Source organism: Ciconia boyciana, chromosome 4 (assembly GCF_034638445.1).
Source record: "Ciconia boyciana chromosome 4, ASM3463844v1, whole genome shotgun sequence".
Lineage (NCBI taxonomy): Eukaryota > Metazoa > Chordata > Aves > Ciconiiformes > Ciconiidae > Ciconia > Ciconia boyciana.
In genome coordinates, this window is record NC_132937.1 from 74295643 (window position 1) to 74309821 (window position 14179).

At 42.0% G+C, this 14179-nt stretch overlaps 1 protein-coding gene across 1 annotated transcript in view; it reads right to left on the reverse strand.

Annotated features, from left to right (window-relative positions):
- Positions 1-1786: 1786 nt before the first annotated feature.
- Positions 1787-14179, reverse strand: part of LIX1 (limb and CNS expressed 1) — a 46476-nt gene continuing 34083 nt past the window's right edge. Inside the window, 4 exon segments of the mRNA XM_072860118.1 lie at positions 1787-2043; positions 2046-2070; positions 2801-2878; positions 12490-12574. Coding sequence (XP_072716219.1) covers positions 1787-2043; positions 2046-2070; positions 2801-2878; positions 12490-12574 — 445 coding nt within the window.

Consider the following 14179-nt stretch of genomic DNA (forward strand, 5'->3'; position numbering starts at 1 on the left):
AGCATTCCAGTAGAAGCTTCCTCCACACTGCTGGCTGTTTCCAGGCAGAAAACCTCTCAATTTTTGCTTTGGGCAGTTGTGTCTCTATAGGTCTTACAACACTGCTTGTCTTTTGCAGTTACTTCTTACTCCTATGCACTTATATATCAGAAAAGTGATATACATGCTCACATGAATACAACTTGATGGAGTGGAATTACTCCAATTACTCCACCAAGTTCACATTATAGTGGATTAATAATATTCAAGCATGACTAGTTTGTACAGGGAAGAGCAAGAATTGTGGAGGGAATGTCTGCAGTAGTTACACTGAATGAGCACAAATGTGTAATATTAACTGCATTGGCAACAGAGGTAAAAAGACAGGAAAATTGTAACAGGAGCCTGTAATGAAACTTTACTGTGAACAAATATGTTTGATAAAATTAAGGTAGGGGATTGTTATCTGCATATTGCTATAAATGTTGCTGCTGGTGACTAAACATCATATGAAATAATTTATGAATGAATAATAAGTGAGAGACTCTTCATTATTTATTTTCAAGCAAATTAAGCTCAAGTATCTAATTTCTACAGAGCTCAGATAGAATGCAGTAGAATATTTCAGTTGGAAGGGACCTACAATGGTCATCTAGTCCAACTGCCTGACCAGTTCAGGGCTGACCAAAAGTTAAAGCATGATATTAAGGACATTCTCCAAACGCCTCTTAAACACTCACAAGCATGGGGCATCGGCCACCTCTCTAGGAAGCCTGTTGCAGTGTTTGACCACCTTCTAGGTAAATTTGACCACCTTCTCAGTAAAGAAATGTTTCCTAACGTCCAGTCTAAACATCCTCTGATGCAGCTTTGGACCATTCCCATGTATCCTGTCACTGGATCCCAGGGAGAAGGGATCAGCACCTCTCTCTCCACTTCCCCTCCTCAGGGAGCTGTAAAGAGCAATGTGGTTGCCCCTCAGACTCCTTTTCTGCAAGCTAAACAAACCCAAAGTCCTTAGCCACTCCTCACAGGACATGCCTTCCAGCCCTTTCACTAGCTTTGTTGCCCTCTTCTGGATGCATTCAAGGACCTTCACATCCTTCTTAAACTGTGGGGCCCAGAACCTCACACAGTATTTAAGGTGAGGCCACACCAACACTGAATACAGCGGGATAATCGCCTCTTTTGACCTGCTGGTTACACTGCGTTTAATGCACCCCAGGATGCAGTTTGCCCTCTTGGCTGCCAGGGCACACAGCTGACTCATATTGTGTACTGGACTTATAGATGTATACTGCAGCTTTTTTGCTTGAAAGAGTCTTGCTGCCCTTGAATAAACAGACTAAATGAACTTCAGCAATTGCACCTTCTAGCAAGGCCAGGAGGAAACACAGTTGCTATGAAAGAGTTTGGAATGGAAGAGGCACCGGTAGGCTCTTTTTTTGTCTTTTATTGCTAACGGTCTGTAGGTTCTGACCACAATTTTTACATCTTCAGAAAAAAAAATGTAGACTCTTTGTGCAGAACACTTCAATCTCCAGAGTACCATAAAAGTTTTCTGTGGTTTGCTTCCCTTCAGGTTTACCTGTAGCTTAGTACCAGTACTACATCACATATTAATGGTAGCTTTTACTTGACCTGAAGAATATTTCTATCCACTGAAAAAAGAGTTTAAAAAAGACATCAGTGCTTTTAGATACAGAAATTAAAACAGTCATGGAAAAGTGCATTACCAATTTACACACGGGGTCTTTTCAACTGAGAGGAGTATGTCATAGTTCGAAGTCAAATGCCTTCTTCAAGGTTAGTGGTAGCCATGTAACGCCAAGCTCATTTGATCATTCCATGAGGGAGAGGTAACTTGATCACTGTAGATCTGACTCAGTGCTAAGCTCAGTATTTCTTTCTTTTCCTTGTAAAACCGTGGTTCCTGCCCAGCTTTCCTGACTTCTTCCAGTTCCCTAAGTGCAACTTGCAGCTCTTGGGATTTAGTTCCTAGAGATTCTTGCTCCTTCATAACCCAGTCCAAGGCCATGTGACTTCTCATCCTTTCATCTAAAGATACTGCAAGTAGTAGGAAATTACTTCCTATTATTCAGGAAAAATAACAACAGACACGGAAGTTAGTAATAAATATCTTTTAGTTTTGGTTGGGTTTTTTGTTTTTGATTTTAACAAAACAACTTCCAGCAGAACCATTCAGTTCTGGTAAAAAATAACACATTCTGTAATTTTTGTTACTTCTGTAACATTCTACACATCTTCCAAAGCTGCTCATTAAAAGGGGATAAAATGCCCATCAGATATTGAATTACTTTATAAGTTGCTCAAAATGTTAAGATATAACTAAATCTTCTGCCTATGAAGACTTATCTTGAAGAGTGGTAATATTTTAAATGCTAAATGTGATTTTTTTTCCCCTTGGACAACTTGGAACACATAATTTTTCTGTAGACTGTAACACAGTACATAATTTAAGAAGTGAAAAAATGTCTTGAAATTGTTTAACCTAATACATTTCTAAATGTTTTCACAAAAATGGAAGACAAAACATGCTGGGTTTACAGTTTTTACTCAAGTGAATTTTCTTCCTGTTTCTTGATAGATAAAAGTAAGAAATATTCTGGGGCTCCTGCAGTGACAGCAAAGGCCAAGTACAGAAAATACAAATCTATTTTGAAATTTAACTTTGTCTAAAGTCCAATATAAATTAAAACAAAAGAAGAACAAATTCAGAACTTCAAAGAAAATTCTTTGTATATTTTAACCTCAGGCAGTCAACCACTCAGAGACCCAAGTTTTTGATGTGATGTCCTACCTGCCGGGAGCACTTTGTTTCACGTAGGGCTTTAAGGCTTCCATTCCAATGCAGAAGCTGACAGACAATCATCAGCTCCTGCAAAATGGGAGCTGATTACTGAGTGACTCTTCAAAACCCACACCTTTGCTTTTGAAAGGAAAAAAATAGGGCAAATTTGGTGTTTAAAGGCAATAACATAAGAAAAAAGTTAATCCTAATCACATTAAGAGATATAATGAAAGACCGATGGCCAAACAGCTGGAAGTGAACTTTTAACTTACCTCTTTCAAAGCAAGTAGAAAATGCATGAGTACTGAATAGTATTCATATTCTGTGCAGTATAGGTTTAATATTGATCTCTAAAGAAACTTTTACTTACTTTTATGTAACTACTACAACCTTGTCTATAGTCATAGTGACCTATAGTTGACACTATAGGTCACTAGTGTGAACAATAGCGCTGGGGTAATTAGAGCTTTTTGACACATGCTAACATGAAAATATTGTGAACTCTTGGTCACTGCACTGAATATATTTTCTATTTTCTGTGCATTGCTAGTATGGCAGTTTAAATTACTTGCTTTCTAATCTTCATTGATATGCCCAGCTACCCATGGCAGAAAAGAATTGATTTTGATCCATTACCAATGGTATCTAAAATTAACCTTAAATCCTTGCCCCAAACCATTGTCATATCCATTTTAATAACTTCGGAACTTTGAACTGAGAAGGGCAACTATCACAGAAAGAATGCTATCAATGAAAGTAACTACATTTTTACATAAGAAAAAAATGCACACAGAAAGGGAGTGGCAAATATGTACACAAACAGGCACTGGCATCTGTTGGGAATGGCTTTGGCAGTTTGCATGGCTCACATAGAAGGACGTGCAGAAAGTGCAGTGCACTCTACCAGCGATTGGGCTGCTGCTTTCTGTGCTCACCTGCAGGCTTAGGCTGCAGCCCCATCAGTCACCCTCACCTAGCTGGTGGCTGTGCAAACTTCCCAGCAGCTTGAAGTCACCAGGGAATTAGAAGGGCTCATTAGGCAGTACTTTGTTGTTGTCAGAAGCATATTGGTAGAGACCAGGCAAGGACTGTGCTCTGCAGCAGCTGAGAACCATCTAGATAGCCAAGCTAGCCTGAGACGAGTGGAGGCAGCCACCCACACAGTTTCCTGTCAGGGAACCTGCTGTACAGGTGGAGGGCTGCAAAGTCTGTGCCCCCACAATCCTGGGTGGAGGAGGGTGGAAACTCTATCTATACAGAGTGTGTTCTGGCGGAATCACTGAGGCAGTGGGTGGAGGAGCTGCAGGAGGAAGTTTGCAGGCTATGCTTTTTTAGGGAGAGTGAAAAAGAGAGTATTATTCAAGACACTGCAAGAATAAATTCTGGGGCCCAGTGGCACTGAACTCCAAGGACTACCAGAAGAAGAGCTTCAGCAGCAAAAAGACAACATGTTGGAGCATGAGGTGCCATGGTCTCTGGTGAATCTGGGGGGAACAGGATATCACTTCACTCCCCTTCCTTGCATGTACCAACCAACAACAGATATAAAACCTTGGCAGTGGACAAAACCAATGAGCAAGATTCACAGGGAGAAACTGCACCAGCAGCACACACTAAAAGCTACAAAAGAAAGCAGCAAGTGCTAGCAGTGGGTGACTCTCTGCTGAGCGGCACTGAGACACTCATCCAGTGGCAGTCAGGGGAAGTTTGCTGCTTGCCAGGAGCCAAGATACAGAATGTCACAGAGACTGCCAGAACTGGTCAAAAGCACAGACTACTATCCCCTGCTTCTTTTGCATGTGGGCAGCAATGGCATGGTAAAGAAACACCTGGGCAAAATCAAGCACGACTTCAAGCCTTGGGAGCTCAAGTGGAGTGAAATTCTCCTCTGTCTTGCCAGTCAGAGATAGGGGTGCAAGCAGAAGCTGACACATCACGAAGATCAGTACCTGGTTTTGTGGTTGTTGCCATTGCCAGGGTTTTGGTTTTGGTTTCTATGATCACAGGACATTCTTTGACGAATACAGCCTATTGGGGAGAGGTGGGATCCACCTATCTAGAAGAGGCAGGAGAATCTTCACTAGTAGGCTGGCTGACTTTGTGAATCACACTTTAAACTAATGAAGTGTGGGGGTAGTGTCCAAATTGATGACACCTGCATATTCATAAGCAAAGGACTGGATGAGTGCACCTACCAGAGTAACGAGGAATGCTCCCCAACCCTCTCCAAAGGCAAGAAGTCTAAGTTCAGCCACCTCAAGTGCATATATATCAATACATGTAGTCTGGACAACAAACAGGAGGAACTGGAGCTCGGTGCCCAGTCTGAGAGTTATGATGTCATAGGAATCACAGAAACTTGGTAGGAAAACTCACATGACTGCAAGACCACAATGAATGGCTATAAACTCTTCTGGAAAGATAGGAAGGGAAGAAAGTTGCACTTTATGTAAAAGAGAAATTTGAGTGAGAGTAGTGAGCTATGGAGACCATGAAAGTTCTATTGAATGCCTTTGGGTATGATTAGAGGAATCACCACCACAGGGGATCTTATCGTAGTCATCTGTTACTGACCTCCCAATCAGGATGACAAGGCTGATGTACCTCACCTTGGCTGCTCAAGGAAGTCTTGGGCCAACAGAATCTGTTCCTTATGGGTCACTTCAATTACCCAGACATTTGTTGGGAAAAATCACAGCTGTACACAGGTTGTCCGTCAAGTTCCTGCAATGCATTGAGGACTGCTTCTTGCTACAGATGCTAGACATGCCAGCTAGGAACAGCGCATTGCCAGATTTACTGCTCACAAAGAGAGAAGGCTTACTCAACAACATAACTACCAGTGGTAGACTTGGATACACTGATCATAACATTGTGGAGTTTAAGATCCTGCTGTGCACTCAGAAGATCACTAGTAGGACAAAGATTCTGGATTTTAGAAGAGCCAACTTTGTTATGCTCAAAGCCCAACTGCAAGGGATTCCATGGGAAGCATCCATGGAGGGCAAAGGAGCTTGCGACTGATGGGAGTTATTCCAGAACAGCCTCCTGGAAGCACAATAACAATCCATCCTCTATAAAGGGAAAGGAAGAAGACAGAACAGCAGACCACCCTGGCCTGACAGTCAGCTTTTGGTTAGGCTTAAAAGCAAAAAAGCAGCATACTGGCTATGGAAAGGTGGACAAATATCCATCAAGGACTGAAAGAATGGGGATGGAAAACAAAGCAGATGTTGTAGTCGGTGTCTACTACTGATCGCCCAGCCAGGATGTAAGCACTGATGACTTATTCTATAGGCAATTAGGAGAAATTTCAGGATCAGTAGCCTTGTCCTTACAGGAGATTTCAGCTTCCCAGAGATCAGCTGGGAAAATCATACTGCTGTGACGAGCAGGTCTTGGAAATTCTTGAAGTTTGTAGGAGAAACCTTCTTGTCACAGGTACTCAGTGAGCCAACTAGGAGAGATGCCCTTCTAGACTTGCTGTTTGTGAATAGAGAAGGACTTGTGCAGAATGTGATGGTAAGTGGCTGTCTTGGCCACAGTGATCATGAAATGGTTGAGTTCAAAATTTTCAGTGTACTGAGGAAAAAGGACAGCAGAGTTGCTACCCTGGACTTCAGGAGAGCAAATTTTAAGCTGTTCAGGGAGCTATTTAGCAGAGTACCCCAGGAATCTGCTTTTGGGGGCTTAGGAGCTCATAAGTGCTGGTCAGTCTTTAAGAACCACCTTTTAAAAGCAGCAGCAGGTAATCCCGTTGTGTCAAAAGTGAAGCAAGTGGGGCAGAAGGCCAGCTTGGCTGAACAGGGAACTCCTCGTGGTGCTCAAGAGGAAAAAGAAATGGTACACTCTCTGGAAGCAAGGTCAGGCTTCGCAGGAAGATTACAGAGCTGTGGTTCTCATATGCAGGGAGAAGACACAAAATGCCAAAGATCAGTTAGAGTTGTAGCTCGCCAGTGTTGTTTCAGATAACAAGAAAGCCTTTTTAAAGTTTGTTAATAGCAAGAGGCAGTCTAAAGAAAACATTGAACTGATACTTATTGAAGACAGTCATCTGACTAATAGGGATGAAGAAAAAGTGTAGGCATTCAATGCATTTTTTGCCTCAGTCTTTAATAATACTAACAGACCTTGGGCTGCCCAGTCCCCTGAGTTGGAGGAACACGAGTGTGGGAGCAGTGACATTCCATTTGTGGACACCAAAATTGTAAGAGACTAGTTGCATTAGCTGAATGTTCACAAGTGCATGGGGCCAGAGGGGATTCATCCCAGAGTACTGAAGGAGCTAGATGCTGTTATGGCAGGACCCCTCTCAATCAATTACCAAAGGTCTTAGGAGTCTGGGGAGGTCCCTGCTGACTGGAAGCTAGCCAACATTATACCAGTTTACAACAAAGGCATGAGGGAAGACCCAGGAAATTACAGACCTGTTAGTCTAACCTCACTACCCAGAAAAATTGTGAAGATTATACTGAGTGCTATTGAAAGGCATTTGAAGGCCAATGCAATCATCAGGCACAGTCAACATGGGTTCACAAAGGAAAGTCCTGTTTAATTAATTTGATATCTTTCTATGATAACGTCACCCGCCTAGTGGATGAAGTGAAGGTGGTGGATGTAGTTTTTCTGGATTTTGGTAAGGCTTTTGATAAGGTAAGGTCCCTCACAGCATCCTTCTGGACAAGTTGTCCAGCTCACCACTGTCCAGCTCAGAGATGAGCAGATACATGGTGCGCTGGGTGAAGGGCAGGGCTCAAAGGGTTGTAGTCAATGGGGCTACATCTGGTGCCAGCCACCAGCGGTGTTCCTCAGGGCTCAGTTCTAGGGCCAGTCCTGTTCTATAGATTTATCAATGATCTGGAGACAGGAGTTGAATGTACCACTAGAAAGTTTGCTAATGATACCAGATTCGGAAACGCTGTTGTTTCTCTCGAGGGACAAGAGGCCTTGCAGAGGGGTCTAGATAGATTGGAGCATTGCACTATGATTAATGGGATGAAATTTAACAAGTCAAAATGCTGGATTCTGCACCTGGGATGGAGGAACACAGGACTCAAGTATAAATTGGGAGAGGAGAGGCTGGAGAGCAGCCCTGCAGAAAGGGATCTGGCAATGCTGCTTGACAGAAGGCTCAATATGAGTCAGCAGTGTACCCTGGCAGCCAAGACGGCAAACAGCATCCTGGGGTGCATCAAACACAGCATAATCATCCAGTCAAAAGAGGTGATTATCCTACTATATTCAGTATTGGTGCAGCCTCACCTTGAATACTGTTGTGCAGTTCTGGGCCCTACAATTTAAGAAGGATGTGAAGGTCCTTGAATGCATCCAGAAGAGGGCAACAAAGCTAGTGAAAGGGCTGGAAGGCATGTCCTGTGAGGAGCAGCTAAGGACTTTGGGTTTGTCTAGTTTGGAGAAAAGGAGTCTGAGGGGCGAACTCATTGCTCTTTACAGCTTCCTGAGGAGGGGAAGTCGAGAAGGAGGTGCTGATCTCTCCTCCCTAGGATCCAGTGACAGGATGCCTGGGAATGGGTCAAAGCTGTGTCCATCAGGGGATGTTTAGACTGGACATTAAGAAACATTTCTTTACTGAGAGGGTAGTCAAACACTGGAACAGGCTTCCTAGAGAGGTGATCAATGCCCTATGCCTGTCAGTGTTTAAGAGGCATTCGGACAATGCCCTTAATATCATGCTTTAACTTTTGGTCAGCCCTGAATTGGTCAGGCAGTTGGACTAGATGATCATTGTAGGTCCCTTCCAACTGAAATCTATTCTGTTCTATTCTATTCTATTCTACTCAAGAATCTTGCTAGGGTATGCAGAGATGCATTCAGGAAGGCTAAGGCTCAGCTAGAACTGAAATTGGCCAAAGACATCAAGAACAACAAGAAAGGGTTCTTCAGACACATGAGCAGTAAGCAGAAGCACAGGGAAGACATAGGACAATTGCTAAACAGTGCAGAGAAACTAGTTACTAATAATGTTCCCAAGGCAGAGTTTTTCAATACCTTCTTTGCCTCTGTCTTTACCACTGCAGCTGAACCCAGATCATGGAATCAAGTAGCTACAACAACACATATGTTGACACACCCCTAGTGGATGAAGGACTGGTCTTTTGCCTCTTGCAAGGGCTCAACCCACATAAATCTATGGGCCCGGACAGAATCCACCCCAAGGTGTTAAGAGAAGAGGATGACACTGTTGCTAGGCCAACTGTCTATAATCTTTGAAAAGTCGTGGAGACCAGGGGATATCCCTGATGACTGGAAGAGGGCATATGTCATTCATACCCATCTATTGCAAAGGAAATCAAGCAGGTGATTGGGAAAAGCCAACACAGATTTATCTAAGGCAAATCATGCTGGACTAACCTGATCACCTTCAACAACAAAATAACACTTTCTGGTAATGTGGGGAGAGCAGTGGATGTTGTTTACCTGGACTTCAGCAAAGCATTCAACACTATTTTCCACAGGTGGTGGGACTGAAAGCACCCTCATCAAGTTTGCTGATGGCACCAAACTGGGTGGTGAGGTGGACACATCAGAAGGGAGAGCTATCTTACAGAGACATCTGGACAGACTGGAAGAGTGGACTAGCAAGAAATGTATCAAGATTAACAAGGTCCTGCACCTGGGACGACATAAGCAAAGAGCCCACTACAGGCTAGGATCTGTGTGGCTGGGGAGCAGCCTTGCTGAAAGGGACTTTGGGGTCCTGGTGGACAACAAGTTGAACTTGAGTCTCTAGTGCGCTGCTGCAGCAACAAAGGCAAATCAGATCCTGGGCTGTATCCACAGGGATATTACCAGCAGAGACAGAGATCTGATCATCCCATTCTACTCAGTGCTTGTCAGGCCACACCTGGAGTACTGTGTCCAGTTCTGGTCCCCGCAATTAAAAAAAAGATGCAGATAGACCGGATCCAAAAGGGTTCAAAGAAGGGCCATGAATATGGTCAAAGGACTGGAGGACCTGCCCTATGAGGAAAGACTAAAGGAGTTAGGTCTTTTCTTCCTGGAGAAGAGAAGGCTCAGGACGGCCTCCTCACAGTATTCCAGCACTTAAAGGGTGTCTACAAAGAAAATACATGCTCTCTCTTCATCAGGAGCCACATGGAGAAGACAAGGGACAACGGGTACAAGTTGCACTGAAAGAGGTTTCATCTAGATATAAGAAAGACATTTTTTACAGTGAGAACAATCAATCACTGGAACAACCTCCCCAGGGATGTGGTAGAGTCCCCATCACTGGAGGTTTTCAAGATGAGATTGGAGAGGGTGCTACATAATCTCATCTAGGCTCCCTTTCCCACAAAAGGTTGGACTAGATGATCTTTTGAGATCCCTTCCAACTTGTGCTGTTCGATGATTCTCTGAAAATCAACAAAAATATGGATGACTGCTGCTGTCTAACAGAACATCGCTCTAATGGGATTTTAGTTTAAGGGCAGACATCCAGTGTCCTTAAGCCAAATTATTACAATTACCAATGTAGTCATTTTTATTTAAATGCAAATGTTGCTGCTAAATTACCACCTCTAAGCATTTTGAACTTTTTCTAAAACGCAATGGATATTTCACAGTTAATACACAAAAAGATCAATTGTTTCAACTGAACCATAGTTGATGCATTTTAATGTGTCAGGAGGTACTATTAGACAACTCTCAGACAATTGCCTGCATCTAAGAACTCTGAACTAGAGCCTTTACTGGGTTGTAATTACATCTGGAATACTTCCAGTAGAACTGGGATGGAAATGGGTTTCTCATCCTGCAACATTTAAGACTTCTAAAATTTCTTGGTCCAAACCAGAAAGGTTTCTAAAATCATCCTGCCTGAATGAAACCAAGATCCTGTGGAGGCTTAGGGTGGATGTTAATGGGAACTGGAGGGAGGAATGGGAGGGAGACATAAACCTTCTAAAATAACATATACCTGTGCTAGTTCAGACTACTGCCTGGACCCAGAAACAGGTGTAAATTTTCTTGGAAACTCAGTAATTAATGGAAAATAGTGTAGGCTCCTTCAACCTCTGTTCTGATCTGCTCAGATGTGTAAACCTGTTGTATTGGTTCTTACTTACCATTGGATTTTAACATGTCTACAGTAGATATCAATCTTGTCTTTTAGGAAGACTTCTCATCCATTTCTGTTGGTAGCACTGTTACAGGGATTCTAGGCCAATTGCTAAATCTTCTTGGCTTACTTGTCTCAGGCCTACCTGAGAAGGAAAGGCCTTTAAAATTTAATTAGGACATTTTTGGATCTGGATTTGCAAACATATTTTCTTTCACAAAACTGCCTGCTCATAGGCTAAAGCATCTTACTCTGTTACGTGTTTTTGTATTTCAAGAGTGTTAAAGGCCTAATTTTTTTGATGAGTCTTTGGTCATGTCTCAAATGTCTATCGGTTTCCTTCCCTGCATGAAGTGCATCTTGGGGTCAGAAGAAGGGTAGTCAGGACTTCAAAAGGGCATAACATAGGCCACAGCACCTCTCCTGAATGTTTGCCATCTCCAGTGCAGTATCATTACTTATAATATTGAGTAAATATAGCAACTTTTCCCATGAGGCCACTTTTCACACTGTGTTAGACACTGTGCAGTGTTACTTGCAACTCAGACATAAGGGGTGCTCTATGAATGCTCAGATTATTTTCCTGAATTTGATCTCCCTTTGCACTCATTTGATATTTATGTGTGGCCATGTCTTGCTTGTTCCAGTAAGGTGAAGTAGAATGGTCCCTGTAACATAGCACCCACTTCCAGTTAACTTGTGTTCGTTAACAAAAGGCAAAACCCTACACTATACTGCAGGCAGTTTGAGATTTTGAGTTTGACATCAGCCCAATTCACACCTCATCAAATAGAAGAAAAGCAAACTGACTCAGAATATGTGGATCTACTTTGGTACTTATGTGAAAAAACTGTAGGTGAAGGTTTAAATATGACTTGGTTATATGGAAAGCTGTAAACAAACAGCTACCAGGAGATTTCATTAGTGCCTCAGTATATAAATTACCTGAAGGTTTGTATCAAACTTCTTTCAATCAGAGTAAAACTTTGAAAAGGCTGGCTCTGGCAGAGGACCAGAGGTGATCACTATCCTTCTGAGATGACTAGCATTACAGGAATATTTGCCCTTAAACATATGACATTAGACACAGCGTGGCAATTAACTGACCCATGTTCAGTACATTTTTTTTAGATTTTTCTTTGGAACACCAGAGCGGGAAGTCAGTCTCTCTTGTCAGTCTCTCTCTCTCTCTCCTCCCCCCCGCCCCTCGGATGTACCTATTGTAAGGTTAGTGTCCACAGTATTTTCTCCAATAATGTAGATTTAGTATGATATTTTTCATTAGGAATTGGAATCAAACAGGACATTTTATCAAATGTTCCTTTTAAGCACAGCACTATGTAGATGATATTTGAGTACATATAATTTCTCAGAAGGGAACACTGCTGTTTTCTAGATAGCAGTCACATAATGTTGCCATTTTACTTATTGTAGTAGAGTTTTGCATTTGGCCTTTAATCATTCAGATTTGATCTTAATCCAGTTTTCTCTCATTCTTCATCATCACAACATCCTCACCATGCCTCAAATGCCATGAATTCTGTTAGATATTAGTCATGAAAGTAAGTTGTTTCATTCAAATGTGAATGAAGCAGAAGCTGCACTGTCATCCTTATACCTGAAATTCCAGCATTGTCTTTCCAAAGTTTGATTCTAGCATGTAATGATAGGCTCCAATACTAGTGCTTGGGTTGTCAGCACCCAAGAAAATGTGGTTAGAAAGAAAGTGGTTGGTTTATGGTCTGCTGTATATTTTATAGTTATGAACATGTTTCAGCACTGCAAACCTGCGTTATTTTTAAGGTCCCTCCCTCTGTTTCTTTGCACAGCAAACAGTTTGGCACTCTGTTTTTGTCAATCACAGTTACCGTGGCAGTTATTAATTTTACCAACATTTTGTATACCATCTGATTACTGTGAAAGAACGCTGACAATTCATAAACCCTGGTTTCTTTCTCCTTAAACATTAATCTATTGAACATTAGAGTTGTTGATACCTTTGGATGCTTGCCAGTCTTCCTACAGTGATAGCAAATAAGAATGCTAAATAGCTTAGTAAGCTGTTGATTACAGGGAAGGAGGAAAGGAGTTGTGGGATTAACTGGAAATGCTTTAATACTTGCTTTTCAGTAAGCATTCAGCACCCTAGAGGCTTGCTCAGCTAGCCCTCCCCACGCAGATCCTACTGGTCATTCTTAAATCGTTCTTCTCCTGATATAGGTAAGCTGTTTTATCTGATATGGTTTTCCTCTTGCCCATGATTTTGCACTACCTGCTCAGAGTTTGTTCTTTTCTATCTAGCCAGGCATTTTCTAGCCTGATTTATTCAATTTCACTAGATGAGTCAGTGAATTGTGTGAGGCTTTTCTAACCTGGTGTTTGCTATGGCTCAAATATGCTCTGACATATTTGTGCATCTCATGTTGAGATGCATATCTAGTGCATCTCAACACTGCACTAGAAATAAGACCCTCATCAGTAGCAACAAAGGAGGAGAAAAAGGACAGTGTTATCCCAGCAATGGATAATGGGATGGGTGATGAAAGATGACAAAGAGAGCAGGAGGAGGCCCCAGGAAAATGATAATGCAGAGCTTGTAAAATGACTTGAAGTATTTTCCACCTCAAAAAGCATGCCATTATTTTAAAGAGGACATACACTTATGGGAGAAAAAAGGCAGCTTGGAATTTTCAATTTCTTTACAAAAAGGAAAATTATGTAGAAGAAGTATCTGATTCTGCAGCTCTAACAAGTTTCTGCCAGGTGTAAAGACAGAAAGAAAATAGGAGACTGGGGAGGAGGAGAAGCAGAAAAGAACAGGAAACAATCTGCTTTATTCTGTCCAGACCTATTTATCCCTCCTCAGTCAAAAAGACAAAATATTCTTCATTTTTACAGCTCTAACATAAATTGACTGTAATGGGACTAAAATGACTGACTAAAATTTTGAAGCCATCTTAGGTTTTTCTACAAACCAGAGCAACATCCCTCCAGAGCACTTCTGAAATAAACTGGGAGCGACTAGTGGCTCAGCAGTATATATTTTTATGTTAATGCCCTGCTGCCCTTCAGCTGACCTTACCTGTCCTGGTATTCTATGGAAAGGACAGTCTGTCTCCTGGCTCCAGGATTTACCAATCTCTGTGATACTGTTGCTCATCCATCTAAAGTCTTAAACATGATTATTTGCAGTGAACCAACAATATGCCCCTTCAGTTAAGTAACTTCTGTCTAGTTTGCAGGAATACTTATCACCACACTGATAATTCTGCCTGTGCAGGTTTTGCATCTCATAAAGTACATCTATA